The sequence below is a fragment of the Mytilus galloprovincialis genome, chromosome 10 (assembly GCF_965363235.1).
Source record: "Mytilus galloprovincialis chromosome 10, xbMytGall1.hap1.1, whole genome shotgun sequence".
Taxonomy (NCBI): domain Eukaryota; kingdom Metazoa; phylum Mollusca; class Bivalvia; order Mytilida; family Mytilidae; genus Mytilus; species Mytilus galloprovincialis.
In genome coordinates, this window is record NC_134847.1 from 55,882,531 (window position 1) to 55,904,789 (window position 22,259).

A 22,259-nucleotide genomic window follows, 5' to 3' on the forward strand; every position below is an offset into this window, starting at 1 on the left:
ATAACTTGGTACTTGAATAAAAAAGTTCTTTTGAAACTCAATTTAAAAATATTTTGACTTCTTTATTCCCATGTAGGTATTTTTCAAATTCTTTATGAAAACCCATATCCCCTGTATCCAACAAAACACAAATGGTCAAGAGTATAAACTACATTGAACTATTGAATATTATTTTAAGACAATGAATATATTTTTTCAGTTTACCCACCAAGATGTGGATCAGAGATTGAAGTTCAGAAGAATGAAGACAGTATAAATTGTGATACCATAATAACAGGTTGTGTTGATCCTCAAGGTGGAGTTGTTAATTATACTATTCAGGGATCATCAGCAGACGCAGGACTATTTAATGTCACAGGAACATATGATGGTAAACTTGTGGTCTGTCCTATTACCAGCTTGGTGGGAAAAGTTCGTACGCTACAGGTATGATAAAATTAGAATTGCAGAAATATTCATAACAGAGAAGATATTTTCAATAAAATATCTATATATAAATTCCATCTTTAAGTTAGATCAGAATTATGGAATTTAACAAAATATTGAACCTATAAGTGTGGATGTTGCATGCATGAGTAGGTAACTTTAAAATTGTCAAACTCCAACATATGTCTACTTATACCGTATAGCGGGTCATTTTCGCGGGTGTAAAATTTTACGACTTTCATTGAATAAGGTATACGAAATATTTTGGCGGTTATTATTTTGGCAGATTCAAAACTTTTATCAATACCTTTGCATGTACACTTTTAAATTAGTCAAATTAATTTTGGCGATATTGTTCTATCCGCGAAAATAAGCGAAAATTTACACCCTCGGAAAATAACCCACTATACGGTATGACAAGTCTCAGATATTTATATACAATGTCAATGACAAACATATTCTTTGAGGTTATGTTTTAAGTATTGACTACTGTTTAAGAAATCATATTTCAAAAAATATAAAAAATAAACTTTTATATCTAATATTTTAAACAGAGGTTGCAGATATTTTAACAAGGTATTTAATGAATGTATTTGATTGATTGCTTTTCAGTTTGAAGTGTTTGCTGTAAATGAAGTAGGACAGACCCCTATACAGATGTCAATAATAGTGAGGGATGTTAACAGCAATCCATACTTTGTAAGGCTTCGTAACTTTACTGTATCAGAGAAGGCTTTCCCAGGTACAGTGATTGGAGTGGTAACAGCTGAAGACCAGGATACAGTCAATCAGTTCAAAACATTGCGATACTTTATTGGTAGGTTTAGTCAGACTAATAATTTAAAAGTTTATAAAACTTAAATTTGACAAGTGCTCGTGAGAATGTACAGGGATAGAAATGTCCTTTACTGTCAGGTGTCAAAAAGTCATTTTCAGCTACCATTAGGGGCAAATTGATTAAATTTTATTGTGTTTTGTCAAAATATCCTTTATGTGATTTACTTTTTACACTTTCTAGCAGTATAATACACATGCAGTTTTCTTATGTCGAAAATTAACAGTTTTTTGTGACCACCAGCCAAAATACAAAAGCAATAAGATGGATTTTCTTTTGTCTGTATAAACATCTATCTTTATCACAAAGTTTAGAATGGATAGACATAATTACATGTAATGTCATATAAGAGGAATTTTGAGATACATTTGTAACAGCAGTATTAAGAAATTTTAAGGGGGAAGTGTTTGAGTTGACTTCGAGTCAAGTATATTTCTATTTTCTCAGATGATGGACAGTTTATATTTAACATGGACCAAGACAAAGGAGAGATCAGACTTGGACAGATTCCACTCAATGCCTCAAGTGTTCATGAATTTAGCTTACAGTTAAAGGTGAGGTTACTTTTTATTTTAATGTACTCAATTACTCTTCTAAAGCTATCGGTCATTAAACAATATGACAATAATCAACCACCATAGTTTAAAGGCTCCCAGTTAAGTTCTGTTTAAATGTTTTATAATTTTTGTATTTATTAATTCAGTTAACATTTGATGTTAGGGTTCCTTATGTAAGTTATACTAGAAACAAGTGTCATGCACACTGAAATGATACATGTATTGATTACAATGTTATATTGTAAAATTCTGCCCAGAGTTGAAAATAAGAAATAAGAAGTATGAGCCTAATAAAACCAAGTGAATTTACCTTTCAGTTAAATTGAGAACAGAAATTTGGAATGTTTCAAAGAGACAACAACCCGACCAAAGATCACAAAACAGCTGAGGGCCACCAATGAGTCCTCAATACATCGAGAAAATCCTGCACAAGGAGACGTGTATCAGCTGGCCCCTAAATAAAAAAGTGAACTGGTTCAGTGATAATGGACATCACACTTAAAACTGCAACATGAATAAATGAACTAAAATTAAGAATCATACAAAACTAACAAAGTCTCATTTATTATTGTAAATATTATTAAAAAGAAATTATTGATTATCTTTTAGGTTACAGATGATGGTGGCCTGTCTGACACTACGACTGTCTACATAACAGTTATTGATGAAAATGATCCACCAGTGTGTTTGAATCCATCTAATATTATACCTGCTAATGTTAATCTAACCACACCTGTTGGTGCAATTGTTACAAGCCTTATATGCTGGGACTATGACATGAAAGTCAAATATAGGACTATAATATACAACATTACAGGAGACAACGAAGGTAATTTTTTTCATTATTTAAAGGCATTGATCCAGTGCATTATAAATCATGGAAACAAAGAAGTAGGAAAAAAAGTCCTTAGTTAATAAAATACTTCATAACCCATCTTTTCCATTACTGCTATAGCCTCAGTTAAGTAAATATATTTTTTTGTCAGGACTGAATATATTTTATAAGGCTATAATTAACTAAAACTTTTGTTGTAAAGTATAGTTCTTGATTACAATGCGTAATAAAATTTAGAATGGAAAAAGAAAATGTGTCAAAGAGACAACAACCTGACAAAAGAGCAGAAAACAGCTGTAGGCCACTAATGGGTCTTCAATACATCAAGAAAATCTTGCACCTGGATGCATGCTTCATCTGTCCGCCAAACAAAAATAGCATTAGTTCAGTGATAATGGACGTCATACTAAACTCAAAAATATATAAGTCAGGATTGAGATGCAAACAAACATTTTTTAGTGCATTTATTTACTTTAGCCAGATTCAAAACCTTTGTCATAATAATTTTCATTCAGATATATTAAAATCCTAAGATAAGAAAATTAATGCTATGTTAAAAAACATTTTTTTTTAAATTTTAGATGAAAATTATAACAAAAAAAAGTAAAATGTTACACAAATTTTATAGTTCCTGCTTCATGTGTTTTCAGGGATATTTTCTGTCAATGGAAATGGACAAGTAATAGTTGCCAAACCAATACCACGAAATTCCAAAAGTTTTCGTTTCCAAGTTTATGTATCAGATCTTGTGATGTTTCAAACTGGTAACCTAACACAGAGAACGATACTAGATGTTTCTGTAGCAGTTAATAGTAAGTGAGCTGGTGCCTGTTTATTGAATATATTTGACATTTATAAATACTGGTTCTATCTTTGTGTATAAATGAAATACAATGAAGGTTATTTCCACCTAAAGTTTTGCTTATAGCTTTATTCTAATTGAAAGTTAAATCTTTCAAAGTTTATTTAATGGTTTGGTCCAGAAATATGTCATCATTTACTAGACTAAATGACTAATGAAAATGTAAGAATTTTCACATACTCATAATGTAAAGAACTGCTTTAAAAACATTGATTGGATCAATAACGCTTCAATAATTTCTTGACCAAAAGACCTCTGAGGACCTAAAAACCTTTAGAACCTCTGAGTTACTGATTACATACCTATGTTGAACTATATTGTATGAGCACATGGTTTAATTTGTATTTCAAAGGTGACTAATAACTATGAATTTATTGGCTTTCAAACATAGAGCATTCAACATTCCTGATGAAGGTAAATCCAGAAAAGCATGAAATTTATAAAGTTATTCCCTTTTTTTACAGCGAATTATCCACCACAATGTGAAAAGATAATAAGCAATTTGCAGATAGAAGAAACTAAGATTTTTGGTGATTGTATTGAGGAAATAATGTGTAATGATGTTACCCTGGGTGACATCACCATAGGAACCGTTACGGGAACAGGAAGCTCCTATTTCGAAGTTAAAAGTCGTACATCTAATACACAGGGCCAACTGCCACTGAATTTGTGTGTTAAAAACAGTATAAAGGACAGAATGGGGTCATATCGGGTACTTTTATTATATTAACAAATAACCACAGCTAAATTACTGGTCATTAGTTATACAAAGATATAGATTCTTTAATTACATCAAGTATGATATGTGAAAAACAGTTCCATATTTTTATGTATTCTAGTAAATGGTTTATTTTTAGCTCACCTGGCCCAAAGGGCCAAGTGAGCTTTTCTCATCACTTGGCGTCCGTCGTTCTGGCGTCGGCGTTGGCGTTAACTTTTTACATTCTGAACTTCTTCTAGAGAACCACTGAATGGAATGAAACCAAACATGCCATGAATGTTCCTTATGTGGTGCTGACTAAGTGTTGTTACTTTGTAGCCGATCCATCATCCAAGATGGCGGCCAGTGGGGTACTTAGTTTAACATAGAACCATATGGGAAATGCATACAAATGACTTCTTTTAGAGAACCACTGAACGGAATGAAACCAAACATGGCATGAATGTTCCTAATGAGGTGCTGACCAAGTGTTGTTACTTTGTAGCTGATCCATCATTCAAGATGGCCGCCAGAGAGGGACTTAGTTTAACACAGTACCCAATGGGAAATACATACAAGAGAACCATTGAAAGATGAAGTCAAACATAGCATGAATGTTCCTTATGACATGTTGACCAAGTGTTGCTACTTTGTAGCCGATCCATTATCCAAGATGGCTGCCAGCGGGGGGACTTAGTTTAACATAGGACCCTATTGGAAATACATACAAATGTCTTCTTTTAGAGAACAACTTAATTGAATGAAACCAAACATAGCATAATTATTCCTTTCTTAATGAGGTGCTGGCCAAGTGTTGTTACTTTGTAGCCAAATTTTATCTTTTTTTATTTGATTTCAAAAAGCCAAGTAGAATCAGGTGAGCGATACAGGCTCTTGAAAGCCTCTAGTTTAATATGTTGCTAAAAGAGCTACGAAAGCTAGATGGGTAATTGTGAATATAAAAATTGCTGTAAGAGGAAACATATTTTTAGATAGATTGGTCTTTTTGTGTGATTGCTTAGGAATTTTAATATGATCAAATAAAAGTTTATTTATTAATAATGCCAGATACAAATAGAACAAGAGATTCGACAAGTCTTTCAAGATAATTAATGTTAAGTTTAATTTTTTTTTTAGTTTAAACAATATTTTATTCAAATAAATTGAATTGGAATGGGCAACAGGCATAGCCTATGTATACCCTCTCCACAATAATTAATGTTAATGACCAATTAATGTTCTTAACCATTTTATATTACCTGACTCTCGTGAGTTGAAACATTACTAATGTAAAATATATTGAAAATGTTCAAGATAGCCTTTCTTTAACATGTTTAATATGAATGTTTTGTCAAAGTGAGAAATTCATGAAAAAATGAATCACCTTAAAGAAGGCTAGAAAGGACTCAAAGCAAAAAAAAAGTATCAGAGAAAATAAGTTATTTTACAGTTTGTATAAAATATTTATAATTTTTGGTAATGAGGCTAAAAGATTACTTGTTGGCCATTCAGCATCTGTGATTAATGTAATTTCAGGTAGCAGTAACTGTGACAAACGGCTTAGGTACAACTTCAGTTATATGGAGTTTGGAGATTATTGATGTCAATGAACCCCCCTATTTTGTAAATACACCATATAGAGCATTGGTTCCTGAAACTGTTGGTATAGGAGTTGAAGTTTTAGGTGTAAGCTGGGCTGATCCTGATATCAGACAAGATTACAAAACTGTCACAGTCACATCTCAAGGTAATACAACAGGAAAATTATTTACCTTCACAATATGACATGTCTTATTATTTATAGGGAAAGTGGTAAAATTGTAAAATTTACTATCTGCCTTCATGAAACTTAAATGGCTGTCATTTGGCACAGATCTTATTCAAAAAGAATGAGTGATTATTTTATGAATAGACAAATGATTACATTTTTTTTAATATCTTATTTGTATTGCTTAATTGTTGTTGAGGGATTATTGTTAGAAGAAGGAAAACTGTATTTTTTTATTAGCTTAATTGTTCTGCATCCTTCATTTACATCTTTTAAAACTGTGGTCCAATTATATTCAGGACAACATAAAAAGTTCTTGAATTTTGATTTTCTGAAGAAGATGCCAAAGATTTTTTTTAAATAAGAAGAGGTGAACACCGTCTATTTTTTTCTTCATTAATGTATGTAAATTCATGCAAATGACACTTTTGTAAAAAAATGTTTTAGTTTCAGCATTCAATATAAAATCATACTTTATTTTCTCCATATTTTACTAATCATAGCAACTGGTATGTATGATGAAGCACAATACATTTATGGTTGATCTTTGCTAGTTTTTACCCAGCACAAATTGTTTGTACCAGTTTTTTTTCATAGTAAATTGTTTTATGCATATCAAAAGTTTTTGTAGAGCACTATTATGGTTTCTAAAACCAATCAATTTTCTTTTTTTGTTGTAGCACAAATTTAGTTCTATATCTTTAGTTTTTCTCTGCACAAATTGTTCATCAATATTGTTATGACTACTTAGATGTCAATTTTTACACAGAAGGGACAATATTCCCCAATATTCATGCAATAACCCTTTTATTGTATAGCAATATAATATTTGAAAGTCAAAATTGATTTAAACTGAGATTTTGTCGTTGATGACGTCATGAATTTGAAGATTTATTGCACTAGTGCAATATTAGAATTTATTGCACGCTAACATTTGGTTACTTTCTGTGGGAAATATTATATTGCTATGCAATAAAATGATTTGTTGGGACACAAGTAGTGCCATTACAATATTTTCTGTGTTAAAAATGGTTCAATTTTAAAGTAAGTATTGTCAATACAGAAATTATTGTGATGTTTTTATAATTGCAATAATTGCGACAGTATCAGACTGGTCCTAATACACATTTTATTAATTTTCCTTCTTAAAGTTTTTGTAATTGCATTTTTTATATATTTTGTGTTTTTGGAAGAGGTCATGGAAAATCAAATATGCACACGTTAATTTCTGAATTTATAGTTTTTCAATTGAAAGGTAACAACATTTAATGGTTCGCAAATATCTAGCAAAAAAAATGATAAAATTGATGTGTTAGTATTATATGAAAATGTGAAACTTCAAATGCATCATTGTCAAAAAAAAATTCAGAAAGTTTTTGAAGTCTCCCAAAGTTAGATTATAAGCAACAAGTATCCCTGGTTGGAGTCCCATTGGACACTAACAAGATAAAGGGTTACTGTTTAATACAGGAATGCCTTTTGAATATCTTTAAAACAGACATAGCAAGATAAAATCTTTTCATTGGATACAATGCTTTTTTTTTATTATTTAATATTAGGTAGACATATTTTATTTTTTATTTTTAGCACAATCTCCATTGGATGCAGCAGAGAACATTAACTTTATAGCCAATTTTAATAAATACTATATAAGCAAAGCACAGAATGCAACAGTACAGAATTTCTATTGGTTTAAAGTTAAGGTAAATACAAATTATATTTTCAAAACATATTTTTTGTTTATGTTTAATACACAGATATGTTTATAAAAAAAAATTATACAAGGTATTTCCTACTATTATACATCTATATAGAAACATTCTAACACCTTGTTAAAGGTTGATCAGCAATATATTGCTAGGCAAAGCTTTTCCTCCTTAAAACCAAACATACATGTTTTTTCTAATTTTCTCTCAACAGTCAACACATCAAAATTAGTGTATTTTTCATCCTGAAGATGCTTCTTACCACTTAATGTTAGGCAAACAGTCAATGTATCATATCAGTATACTAGGCAATTTTGTTCAATGTATGCTTTTAAAAGGGGTGGACCGTAGTGATGGTTGTCTCCCCTCCCCCAAAAGTCTTTCTACTCATTTCATGTAAAAAGACAAATTTTGATAGTTTTAATTGTTTTGTATATTAAAAAGGAAAACCTGAGAGTTTAGTAAATCCTATATATTGTAAATTTATAATTGTTGAATTTCTGAATGAGTACTCAGTATTTCATAGTAAAAATCATTTCTTTATCAGAAGTTAACATACTCCAACATAAACAAAACCTTCAAAATGATGAATCAGTTGGATATTTTATATTTAGATGTAGAAGAGAGTGTGATGAAAGTTACTTACTCCCTTTCCACTCAGCTCAATATACCTTTAAATGAATAATGAGATGCACATCGTTTTAACGAAGATAATGAGTTTTGTGATTTTTACTCTTCAGGCAACAGACCTTGCTGGTTTATCATCAACAGCCAATGTGACCATTGAAATCCAAGATGTAAATGAACGTCCAATCTGCCCACTGACCAATAGAATAATTAATATTGGACTACTAACAAATGTGGGGGAGGTTCTGGACAGTATGGACTGTTATGATACAGATAAAGACGATGATAACAGAAATCTAACTTACATTATTACACCACAGTCAGGTAGGAGTGCTAGTTTTCTCTTCTGATTTGTTTAACATTTGTCATTTAGGGGCCTTATATAGCTGACTATGTGGTATGGGCTTTGCTCATTGTTGAAGGCCATAGGGTGACATATAGTTGTTAATTTCTGTGTCATTTGGTCTGTTGTGGAGACTTGTCACATTGGCAATCACACCACACCTTTTTATTTGTTAAATAGTTGTCCATCTGTGGGCCCTTAAGGCTAAACCAAATATTGAATTCTTGTTAATTTGAATATGATTTTACTTTGCATTTAAAATATAAATGACGCCTTATTATTGATCAATGAATTATATCTGTTAAAAAAGACTATGTGAAATGAAATTAAATTTCATGTATGACCTGATTTTCTATTTACATTTCAGATAACTTTGGTGTCTCTAAGACCGGGGATATCACGTTGACGTCACCATTACTAAGATGGAAGGACCGTTATGATTTATATATAATAGTATCTGATGCAGGAACGCCACCATTAACTAGAAATATTAATGTGGCTGTTAACATAAACAGTAAGTTGATAAGAATGTTGATTATTTATGATTGAGTTCCACCATTATCAAAAAGTGCTGATTTTAGCTGATAAAATAGATAGAACAACCTTCAGAATGTTATTTAGCACTTATTATCATTTAGAAGATGCCTGCAAAATTGTGGTACAATTGTGCAAGTTTGGTCCAGAGGATTTTACACATAATAGGGGAGGATGACTTCGACCCATTCAACGCCCATTTCATTTTTCGATAGTTCTGCACCTGAGTGAAAAGGATGGATGTTGTTTATTTTTATAAAATGATGCACTTGTAATACAAAACCTTATAGGCCTGTTTTTTCTATCGTTTTTCTTACTTTCACTTGTGTTTCGCTGGAAGTATGTCAACTGAGCATACACGAAAGCGTATAAGACACAGATCTATAATGGTCTCCAACCTGGGATATTTCCTCAAATATTGGCCTATTCTGTGGAAAAAACGATAGTTTCATAGACAAATTTAGGAAGTACAAAACGCTACATTTATACGTCATTTCATAAATATTTCAATCTTTGTAGGGTTTCAGAGGGAGTTGCGGCTCAATGAAATTGGTCTCTTCCATAAGTAATATAGATTCTAATTCTGAACTAGGAAATACTATTCACCTATATAATCAAACCTTTTTCTTATAATTCTAATGAACTTGATAAAAGTTAGAAATATCTATTTTTTATTGTTCGTGGGATACCAATTTTAACCGAATTTCATGGATTCAGGTGAACTACAAAGGCCATAACGCCATAGAACAAATTTTCTACTAGCAGGCTTCTTTGAAGACTATGCAAAGACCACAAGATAAAATAAAATTTTAGCTTTAGTCCATGAAAATTGATGAATCCATAGTATATAGTATACCATATTTTTTATTTTGTACATGTATATAATGTAGCTACAATATTGCTTAAATTTTATTGTTTTGCAGGACAGATCAGAGCAGAGTGTTCACCACTAGTAGATTATCCATCAATATGGGTAAAAGATGCTTGTGTAAAACTGAATATGAGTTGTACTGATCCTACCTTACCTGATACAACACATTTACAATACATCACATCAGGAAGCTTCTCACCACAAGCATTTACCCTAACAACAGTATCCCAGGGTGTGTTTGAACTTTGTTATAAATTGCTTGGTGATAGCAATACTCAGGTAAGATTCAAAGACAGAACATAATATCATGAAGCTTCTCACCACAAGCATTTGCCCTTAATAGAGTATCCCAGGGTGTATTTGAACTTTGTTATAAACTGCTTGGTGATAGCAATACCCAGGTAAGATTGATTAAAATAACTGTTCTTTTGGTTGGATGCTCTGTATCAGTTGATGTCATGGTTTGATCATTACATGGTAAAACTTAAGACTTGGACAATTGGTATTTCCTGCTTCTTTACTGAATACATTGCATTTGGAGTAAGAGCAAAAGATTGTCTAATCAGGGTTTCCTAGCTATAAACATGAACAAGCACATTAAAATCAACGGCTCAGCTTGTTGGTCTAGTACAAGGCAGGGTTCTTATTTAAATCACATTAACATGTTTGCATTCTGATAGGCATTTAATATTTACGAGTAGATGTTAAGCACCAATGAAGCACTACCATCATAAGTTTTATAGACATTACACCTGTATTTTGCTACAGCTGTCTGCTTGCAATTGTTTGGTTAGTTAAGAAGGTTAGACAACATACTCAGATTTCATATTTTTTATAACTTTACTCCCAGCTGAAGTTCAACCACAGATTCATAGATAAAGTTAACAGCTTTCCTAACAAGAAACTACATTTTTTTTTTGGTATCTTAATTTTGCAGTTGATTGTGACCGTCAAGAATGGTCTACTGGACTATGTTTACAACTTAGATCTTCAAGTCAAATACGCTGCATCTACTCCCGAGTTTACACAATCTAAATATGTAAAGGAAATCCCTGAGGATGCTGTTGTGGGTACATCTGTACTCCAGGTCAATGCTACAGCCAATGGAGGAGGCAACATCAGATATTCTATACAAGGTAAATAGGAACTGTAGATAATGTACATATTGGTCATCTCACTGTCTATATCACCCTACTCAGCTTTTAATAAAACTGCTTATTATGACCTTGTGACATTGAATACGTTGACCCAGCCTTATGACCAATACACATCAGGGAAGTCATTATGTTTAAAAGGCTGTTGATAAGTTTGACCCAAACTTATCAAGTCATCTTCCGGTTTGCTGATGCAACAAAAAACACTTCAAAAAGACGTAAATACAACCCCATAAATCAGGAAATCGGCATAATGATATTGTAAAATATCAGTTATTTGACACAATATGAAGGCTTTTTAAATTCGTTGATGCTGAGCAAACTAGACAAAAAGCTTCTTAGTGTGACGTGCAGCTGATATTTTACAATATCAACATGCAGACAATCTAATAATCTGTACATAAACTAAGGAAATGTAGTGTGATTGTCAATGAACATTAAAAGATAAGGGGTATACATTAATGACATTTAAACCAACAGCACAATAAATTCAAATTAAGTGGCTGACATATTTTAAAACATAAGAATAATATATCTGTACCATAGTTTTTCCTGATAGATGAATATGTACTTGATAAGGTGGTGAACAAACAGAAATTGAACCATATCAGTTTCTAGTAAAGTGAAACCCTTTATTCATGCTTGTATCACTGAGGCTTTGTATAACTTAACCTTTGCACTTTCTAGAAAGTTCAACAGAAAGAAAATCACTCCAAAATGTAATGATATAAAAAACTCAAAAGGGAGCTTACTCTTCCATCTGTTCAGATTGATTGATTTGCTTATATTTATCTCTTATAGTGAAAGCATTAAAATTAATTTCCTTTTAATGAAAATCTTTTAGTAAAACAGATGTTATATATATTGGTAGATTTTCTTGAATTTATTTCAGTAGTACAAATAATGTATTCAATGAATTCATATTTTTCTGGTTTTCTTTACAGGGACAGCATATCCTGGTGTGTTAGAAATAGTACCTGATACAGGAATTGTAAAAACTAATGCATCTTTAACAATATATGCTAACAAAGTCATTACCATACAAGTACAGGTAAGTTTTTATGCCATCATCATAAAAGCAATTTTACATAACCTATAAACTGAAGTTGATACCATGTGATGCATTTTCAGATTCATCACTCAACAACTTTCTGTTTACTGAACACTTGAATCATTTTACAATATTAAAATTATCCACTTGCAGCAGGGGTATCATCAGTGAGCAGTAGCTCACAGTTCACTTGTTTTACCTCAACTTTCTATGGATGACATTTTCTGTCAAAAACTAAATGTTCATTTAAGAATCTAACATAACACTTTGTGTCAATAATCTTTTTCTCATCCTTTTCAGACAGTTGAAAAATTCTAGAATGTAATCTTATCATGGTATTTTTTCTAGGCATATGATCTATTGTCACAACTGAAGTCATCTGTTGATGTAGATATTAGAGTTAAAGATGTAAATGAACCACCTGAATGTAAGCTAGGACTTCCTGTTGTACCTGCAATTAGAGTGGACACTTCCATTGACACAATCATCCAGAATATAACCTGTACTGATCCTGATGTAAAGGCAGAAAATAGAGATCTTGACTATTCCATTTCGGGATTAGGTATGAATATTTTCTTTTTTATTGAAATGATTATGAAAATTTGTGATGTCCACAAATAATTTGAACTTAGATAATTATCTATCTATTTAAGGTATATTTCTGCTTAAAAATTCTAATCTTTTTAAGTTTTTCTTCTTATTATTTTTATAGAGTAAATGTGGAGAATATATCAATTATATAGTATAAAGCCAATGATACAAAAATAACAGGAGACATATGGTGTCAAAAAAGATTGTCATTGAAACTCTCTCTAAAAGGTTTTAAGTCAAGAAACGCTGAAAATGAAATTAACAGAGGTCATCAAAGATCTATCAGTAATACAATATTCCCAAAGTAACAATAACATTCAGGATATAACTAAAGATGACAATGATGATGCATTATTTGTTTCAACTAAATATTTTCCTTTTCAGATGTACTGACATATTTTAAAACACAGAGTATAAGTCCTTATATGGTTAAGTTAGCCACAAAAGCATTGTTATCTGTTACCAAGGCCAAGTTTGATGTTGTTGTTACTGTAAAAGATGGTGGACAACCTCAGCAGACCATCACTTTGCCATTTGAGCTTCATGTTGACCGTAAGTAATAACACATATATTTTTCCTTGGATAAAGAAAAACTGAGACAATGCAGAAACTATAAACATAAGACCCAAAAACAAATATATTTGATTCCACAGTAATATTTATGTTTTTTTTATACTTCACTAAGGGCATTATGTTTGTTGGTCTGTGCGTCTGTTCGTTCATCCACTTCAGATTAAAGTTTTTGGTAAGGGAAGTTTTTGTTGAAGTTGAAATTCAATAAACTTGAAACTTGGCACACATGTTTCCTATGATATTATCTTTTTAATTTTGATGCCAACTTAAAGTTTTGACCCAGATTTCATGGTCCACTGTGTGGGGCATCCATGAACGATGGACACATTCTTGTTTGGATTAAAGATCAGATTTAAGATGTGTTTTGGTGGTATATACAAGAAATACGATTTTGACAATGCTGGAAGATACTGAAGGTGAAAATAACAGTCTTGACATAGATTGGGTTTTGACAGAATAGCATGAAATTTTACCCATTGTTAGATAAATTTAGTAAACCTCGTTGTTTAGCTAATTTTGGAGCAGTATGCCACACCATTACTTGTTTATTCAATAAAGGCAATAATTTTTTGAAAAAAAATTACATATAAAAAAACTTGAATATCTACAATATTGACAATGTTTTTTTTTAAAAAGTATATACATATCTCCTCTACCAACTTCATTTTAGGGGTTAAAAAAATGTGAACTATACACATCTAAAGATGGTTATAGAACTTATATTGTTTATTAAAGAATGAATCTTTTTGCCTCGTTTTAGGATTTCTATCAGATAAGCATTTAAAATGGGATTTCTCAATAATTCATGTAGGATTTAGAAAAATATCTATGGAAAGGAACTATTTAAAGAAAGTTTATCCTTTCAGTGACTCCACCTGTTCCTACACTAGAAGTGTCTCCAGTAAACATGACAGCCATTAAAGTTAAATGGTTATACCAAAGACAGGATTTCTACACAGTTACAAACAAGTTTACTTTAAAAATCAATACCATAGTGATGAATTTACCTGTGAACAAGGACCAGACCCAGAGTTATGTAATTAATCTTGATCCAGATACAGTTTACAATGTTAAGTTGGAGGCTGACACCAACTATGGAACTGTTATTACTCCTGTGGTATCTGTGAAAACACCAGGTAAGTGGAGATCATTTGTTTGTTGAAATAATAAAGACACAATGTGTAAGGGGAGGTAATTTGTAGAATTGAAGACACAATGTGTAAGGGGAAATAATTTGTTCATGGAAATGAAGACACAATGTGTGAGGGGAGATAATTTGTTCATGGAAATGAAGACACAATGTGTGAGGGGAGATAATTTGTTCATGGAAATGAAGACACAATGTGTGAGGGGAGATGATTTGTTCTTGGAAATGAAGACACAATGTGTGAGGGGAGATAATTTATTTGTAGAAATGAAGACACAATGTGTAAGGGGAAATAATTTGTTCATGGAAATGAAGACACAATATGTGAGGGGAGATAATTTGTTCATGGAAATGAAGACACAATGTGTGAGGGGAGATAATTTGTTCATGGAAATGAAGACACAATGTGTGAGGGGAGATAATTTGTTCATGGAAATGAAGACACAATGTGTGAGGGGAGATAATTTGTTCTTGGAAATGAAGACACAATGTGTGAGGGGAGATAATTTATTTGTAGAAATGAAGACACAATGTGTAAGGGGAAATAATTTGTTCATGGAAATGAAGACACAATATGTGAGGGGAGATAACTTGTTCATGGAAATAAAGACATAATGTGTGAGGGGAGATAATTTGTTCATGGAAATGAAGACACAATGTGTGAGGGGAGATAGATAGTTTGTTATGGAAACGAAGACACAATGTGTCAGGAGAGATAACTTGTTCATGGAAATGAAGCCACAATGTGTGAGGGGAGATCATTTGTTCATGGAAATGAAGACACAATCTGTGAGGAGAGATAATTTGTTTGTAGAAATGAAGACACAATGTGCAAGGGGAGATAATTTGTTCATGGAAATGAAGACACAATGTGTGAGGGGAGATAAGTTTTTAATGGAAATGAAGACACAATGTGTAAGGGCAGATAATTTATTCAAGGAAATGAAGACACAATGTGTGAGGGGAGATAATTTGTTCATGGAAATGAAGACACAATGTGTGAGAAGATATAACTTGTTTATGGAAATGAAGACATAATGTGGGAGGGGAGATAATTTGTTTGTAGAAATGAAGACACAATGTGTAAGGGGAGATAATTTGTTCATGGAAATGAAGACACAATCTGTCGATGAGATAAGTTTATTACAGAAGTGAAGAAACAATGTGTTAATTACTTATAAATGAGTGTACCTAAACAGAGGAATTTTGTTTATCTCTCTTTACAAATTCATAAATATTGTAGACAAGAAGAAAAAAGTTTACATTTTAATTGCAAGTTTGAAAGTCCAAGCCTTTTTCACAGGAATAAACAAATAGTGTAGTAACTGAACTTTATGTAAATATTGTTTCCCATTAAAATAAGGGAAAATAATACTTCATTCATTAAATTACACACACTTAAAAAGGAAATTATTTATTTGATGCTGATCTAAAGAAATACCTTTAATTTTATAATGTTGACTTATTGTGGTAAATATCAGCCCAGTGATATCAATCAATTTAAGTGAAGTATATAACTTGTTTATTTCAGCTGTACCTGTACTGTCAACTTTCGTTGCATCAATCAAGATAACGGATGATAATTTCGATTCTCAGTTACTAGATACACAATCATACAGATATGTTACTTTGTCTGAAAGAGTCACAACCAATGTAAGATTTCATTATTAGATTTTGTTTGGAATTAAGTGAAAGATTTTAACTCATTTTTTTTGTATTGCAAATGCAAATGTTTTGTCATTTTCATATTGTAAATTCCTTTACAGATGATCTGTTAGTAATACTGGTTAAAAAAAATAATTTACAATCTTATTTAAGAAACAGATTTATTTAATATTTTGTTAGTATGTTTAATTTAAGAAATAATTGATGCAAGCTATACTTCATTGTAGTTTTAACATGGGTAGGCATACTATTCATGATTATTTTTGCCCAAGCGATAGTGAGGGATAGAATAACATGAATATAATACCTACCCATGTTAAAACTACAATAAAGTAAAGCTTGCATCAATTATTTCGATTCTGATAAAAACAATTAAGGGTATTTCTATTTCCGATGTATATAAGTGTAGAAGGTTTGTATAGGCTCTTCCATGAACCTCCCTTTTTTGTATGTTAACAAGCAAACGACTGGCAATGTGATTTTTCAGTGGAAGGAGTTTTGAACAATGAGCATGAACGGTTGTCATATCTAGGTCAAATATGTCAATTTCTAATTGCAACACATTACAGTCATAATAAATGAATTAGTAAAAAAATGTGCATCATTTAAGAGTTTGGAAGTGATTAAAGTTAATGAATTATATTAAATGCATGCCAATTTGATAAAATTCATTATTCTTCAGTATTCAATATACGCATGTGCAAACAAATTTTATTTGGTTTAGAGCATTGGTTTGTTCACAAAGTGAAAGAAGCACGTCATACATTTGTCATATTAGAATAGCAAAAACATAACAAATGAAAATATTTTTTTTATTGAAAATATATTATGTTTCAATGACATGTGATATTTATTGGTTTACACTTTTCAATAAACTTGTAACAATATTATTTTTTACATATTTTACAGATGGCCTTTGTTTTGAACAGAACTCCAGGTTTTGTTTCTGTTTCTGTAATGATGTTCAGGTAAGGAAGTAGTATCTGACTTAACCCCAGTAACATCAGGAAAACTTGCCCTTTTGTAAAAGGTGTTATGTGAACTCTCAAGGCATTACCTAAATTTTTAATTTGAAATACTTGATTGAAAGACATGGACAAGGATAAAAATGAAAACACCTTTATATATCATGTTTTAACTTTAGAATAAAACAAACACTACGTAAATATTAATTCAAGACTTCATTGAATTTCTTTCATAAGTTTTGAATATCAAATTGTTAAGTAATGGTATTTTTAAAAGGGCATTCAGGGTTTTGTCTCTTTTATTTTTGCAGTTGAATTGCCTGAATCTGTCATATACTAAAGAAGTTAGATTGTCCTGTGTCTTAAATATTTTCCCTTTTTCATCACCATAGATATGAAATCTATATTTTTTCAGAAGAGGCAGTGTAATAGTTGACTCATTAGTGACTGTGAACCAGACCGGTACAGTAGCAGGAACCTCTAATTCTATACGACAGGCTGTGTCCACAGGATTTGTTGGTCAGATGTCAGTTGATCCTAATTATGTTATCATTGGAAATGGGGGTATGTTATCAATTGTATGTAATATCTTAATGATGATTAATTCAAATAGTAAAATAAGAGGGTGTGATATGATTCCCAATGAGACAACCAACCGCCAGAGTCCAAATGATATTGTTAGTTATTTGTTTTACACAGTGAAGTAAGTATGAATGATGATGGTTTTGAAGGTCAACATAGATTGTCTAATATTTTTGTATGCATCATAGTGATACAAATATAATGTCAGCAATTATGACAAAAGTTGAGGTTTTTTAAAGAAATACACCTGGAGGGATAATGAGCATACATTTTTATTGTACAGTTCGAGTTTTCTGTTCATTTCCCTACATCTATTAAACCATGTATCTTTCAGATGGATATGTTAGAGTGACTGGTATATTTGTTGTTGGTAATTACTACCAGGATACCAGTGTAACATTTACCTGCTCAGCTGATATCATTGGTCAGGTAGGGAATGTTGGTGTTATCTGGAAACTAAAGAATGCTGTTATAAATCCAACGACAGCTTCACGATGGAGGACAGAGACGTTACCAGATGATTCACAGTACCCAGGGAGAAGACAATATCAATTAAAAGTCAACCCAATGCATACAGGAGATACAGGTTCGAATTAGTTTCCAAAAATGTTCTTAAAACTGATGATTTCAGTGCCTTGCTTTCATGAGTTGATGAAAACTTGATTCTTTGCTTAGTTAAATAATGTTAAAACACAAAATTCCATCAATATAAATGCCTGAATACAAATCTATATTTTTAGATATTTTGAAAATTTTAAGATATAAACCTGATTCTTGCACCTATAATTAATGTCAAATTGAGATGTTGAGTGCTGAAAAAGGAGAAAATTATTGCTTCAAATATTTGGCAATAAAGAGTAGACTGTTCAAGTAACTTGAATCTCGAGATAAATTAAAGCATACAAAGGAAATTGTGTAAGATATTTTACTATTTAAAAGGAAACAAATTTCTTGAAGTTGATTCTTATATGTCTTTCTTCAAACAAAATAATGCTTTTGTTGTATTTAGAATGTCGAACATTGCGGGAGTTTATTCATGTTCTTCTCTAATTGACAGGAAATATATCTTGTCACATAAGTGATGGAAAACTTCAATCTGATTGGACAATAGATGTTGCAGTAATTGGTAAACCAATTGTGACTATATCACCAATGACTACTACAGTACATCAGGGAGATTCCTTGAACATTTTCTGTCAGGTGGTAGAAACATACGGGACACCTTCATCAATTACCTGGCACAAAAATGGTGAAAGTTTTAATGGTGGACCAGGTAATGTTTTTCTTGCACATTTTTCTGCTCCACTAATGACACCCACCCTAATACTCCTTTTGAATATTATTAATGAATGATATCCACTGATGAGGATTCAGACAAAAAGGAGATTATTTACTGTCTCTTGTTTAACCGTAAGACATCACTGAATGAACAAATGCTTATGTTTATTTTTGAACCAAAAGAATTGACTGAATGTGAAAGTTTAAAAAAATAACACAGATCCTTTGAAGTAAAACTACAACATGTTCAACTGTTATAAATAATCAAGAAAATAGCAATTTATATAATAAGTTGTTATTTCTATGTTCTCCATGACAGTGTACAGTGCTTATTTTACTGGTGACAGTCATCAATGCAAGTAGTTGTTTTTTGTTGGTTTTCTTTGATTGCAGTCTCATTGATTTATACCTGAGATCTCCTTTTAAAACATATAGTGATTATGTTTTTTTTATGTTGTACTTTTATGTTATACAGATGAAATAATTGATCGTGCCAACTTTACCTATCATGTGTTGAAAATCTCCAACATACAGACCTCTATCAGTTATAGTTGTTTGGGAGTGAATGTAGCAGGAACAGGGAAACAGGCTACAACTACTATTACTGTTATCCAGTCTGGCAGTAAGTATACAGATCTCTGAGTTCAGCTGTAAATGTAGCGAGACATAAACAGAGGCTACAGCAGATTTTAGATATACAACAGAGGGGAAGGGTTATAATTATGATAATGCTTGGTATGGAATGATTGTGATGGGTACTGGAAAACTGATTTGAGATATCTGATACGACTTTTATTGATTTCATCTGGCGATATGTATACAGATGAGAAATATAAAAAGAAATCAAGCCTTTGACCTTTTATTCTATTAATTATTTTTTTGACAATTGTACACAGCTCTATCTTTCAGCTTTTTTTATATCCTTTATACAAAGAAAGCTTTTTAATACAATGAAGTAGACTAGATGAATGTAGGACAGGAAGTCCCAGAACAAAAAGTCACACACAAAAAGTCACAGGACAAAAAGTCACAATTCATTTTTTCTGATTTTTTTCTAAATATTTTTGTATTTTTCTGGAACTATTGTATATATATAAACCAATTTTGTAAACAAAATATATCAAAAAATATCAAAGATGATCGAATAATTGTAAAAAAAAACCAAAATGTCAAAGTGACTTGGCACTTTAATTTACATTATTACAATTAAATAAACCTTCATTTTTCAAGTATAATGACACATTTCCTAAACTTTAAAATGAATATATGTATTAAAAAGTAAATATTTCAAGATATTTTCTTATATATTAAAACAATTGTCAACAAATCATTTGTGAGTTTTTGTCCTGTGACTTTTTGTCCTACCAAATTTGTGACTTTATTTCCTGTGACTTTTTGTCCTGTGACTTTCTGTCCATTTACCGACTAGATATAGCTAAAAAAAAATGACCGATTGTAAACTTTGAAGTAAAAGAAAAAGTACCTGCCAACATTTTAAAATATCCATGAGGGTTTTACGTGCAAGATGGCTGTCATAGTCCTACAAAACCTTTAAAGGGGCCTTTAATTTAAGTTGAATGTTGTTTATTTGCTTCTTAATGCTTTTTAAATCCATACCAATGGTAAAATTGATTGTTTTGTTTTAGATTGTGGACAAAATTGCTAAGTCAAAATTTCCAATATGAACCTTCATGGGGGAAATCCCCCGCAAGTAGTGACAGTTGGCAGGTATGAGAAAGTCTGATTTATTTTAGAAGAGTCTTCTTCATGTGGACAACTATAACATTTGATTTAATGTTAGTGAATATGATTTTGTACTTTTTCTTACAATAACTTTGATATTTTACAGTTTCTTACAAGTATTGCCCCACAGACATTGATATGTATGGTAAAAGATGGAATGGTACAATTGGTGATACTGAAGTTATTGTTCCATGTACTGGGGATAAGACAGGTAAGTTAAGTTGTTAGAATGTTACTTACTCTTCTGTTATATCTGCACTTTATGAGAAGGGGCTGTGTTGATTCTGACTTATATGTCTATCCATCCTTCCATTTGTCCATTCTTCCAACAAATATTTCCATCAGACATTTCTCAGGTACATTTGTACTACTAAACAGAATGAGTTTATATTTGATCAGCAGCTTGACAGGGATAAGTAGAAATTTGAAATTTTGGGGTCGCAGCAAATTCATTTGTTTGTTTCTTTGTCCATTCATTCATTCCTCTATCCGTCAGTCCATCTGTCTGTCAGGCTAAAGTTTCTGGTCCTGGTAATTTTGATGAAGTCCAATCAATTTCAAACTTATTACATATGTTCCTTATGATATGATCTTTTAAATTTTATTAGCAAATTAGAGTTTTGACCCCATGATTTCACGGTCAAATGAACATAGAAAATGACAGTGTGAGTGGGGCATCCATTTGCTATGATCCCATTCTTGTTTTCAGATCTGTCAGACACCTACTTCCTGTTTGACAATACTTTGTAAAAAAAAAAATTCTATCTTTATGAATTATTGTATATAAGAAGGTTATAATTTAGAATTGTATAACTCCAATGATACTATATTTATATAGGAACAGTATCTAGGTTCTGTATGAAAGATGGTATTTGGGAAGATCCTGATTATAGCAAATGTGTCAGAATTGATCTACAGGAAGTCAATGCACAGGTATTAACAATTTTTCCTTTTGTTTGAATCCATAAAGAAATATGAGTAAAAGTCTAAAAATTGAGGCGAGTTTTTCTTTTTTTTTCTTAGCAAGCTTATGCCAATTCTGAAATTCTTATTTCAACATGTATTATATACATGATTGTGATTTCTATGCAAAACACAAAATAATTATAAGAATTTCAATTGAACAGGCTGTGTGTATAAAATGTCACATCTGTCCCCTACATAGCATGCCCTAATTCAAGTAAAATTAAATAAACAAATTTTTGACTTGTTTTAAGTTGTTAAATCATATATATGTTCCTTTTTTCATCAGTCTGACAATTTAAAGAATGGTGTAGAAGTAGCTGATGTAGATAACATTCTCCAGACCATGACAGCTCTGACATCAGATAACTATGGAGAACTGACATCTGGTGACCTTGAAGTGTCATCATCTACGTTAGATAATGTAGCTGACCATGCCTCTGAAAGGACAGACTCTCTTGTTGTAGATCAGTTAGATGTAAG

At 31.5% G+C, this 22,259-nt stretch overlaps 1 protein-coding gene across 1 annotated transcript in view; it reads left to right on the forward strand.

Moving 5' to 3' along the window:
* The window catches only part of LOC143049532 (uncharacterized), a 95,062-nt gene that overhangs the window by 42,577 nt on the left and 30,226 nt on the right, over nt 1-22,259 (forward strand). Inside the window, exons 14-38 of the mRNA XM_076223139.1 lie at nt 200-426; nt 1,039-1,243; nt 1,709-1,815; nt 2,428-2,647; nt 3,304-3,465; nt 3,980-4,227; nt 5,752-5,962; nt 7,571-7,686; nt 8,430-8,640; nt 9,027-9,173; nt 10,117-10,343; nt 11,002-11,200; nt 12,163-12,269; nt 12,618-12,831; nt 13,245-13,412; nt 14,300-14,569; nt 16,112-16,233; nt 17,155-17,213; nt 17,626-17,774; nt 18,127-18,378; nt 18,850-19,065; nt 19,546-19,692; nt 20,920-21,024; nt 21,652-21,746; nt 22,066-22,254. Coding sequence (XP_076079254.1) covers nt 200-426; nt 1,039-1,243; nt 1,709-1,815; nt 2,428-2,647; nt 3,304-3,465; nt 3,980-4,227; nt 5,752-5,962; nt 7,571-7,686; nt 8,430-8,640; nt 9,027-9,173; nt 10,117-10,343; nt 11,002-11,200; nt 12,163-12,269; nt 12,618-12,831; nt 13,245-13,412; nt 14,300-14,569; nt 16,112-16,233; nt 17,155-17,213; nt 17,626-17,774; nt 18,127-18,378; nt 18,850-19,065; nt 19,546-19,692; nt 20,920-21,024; nt 21,652-21,746; nt 22,066-22,254 — 4,373 coding nt within the window. The remainder of the gene's footprint in view (nt 1-199; nt 427-1,038; nt 1,244-1,708; nt 1,816-2,427; nt 2,648-3,303; nt 3,466-3,979; nt 4,228-5,751; nt 5,963-7,570; nt 7,687-8,429; nt 8,641-9,026; nt 9,174-10,116; nt 10,344-11,001; nt 11,201-12,162; nt 12,270-12,617; nt 12,832-13,244; nt 13,413-14,299; nt 14,570-16,111; nt 16,234-17,154; nt 17,214-17,625; nt 17,775-18,126; nt 18,379-18,849; nt 19,066-19,545; nt 19,693-20,919; nt 21,025-21,651; nt 21,747-22,065; nt 22,255-22,259) is intronic.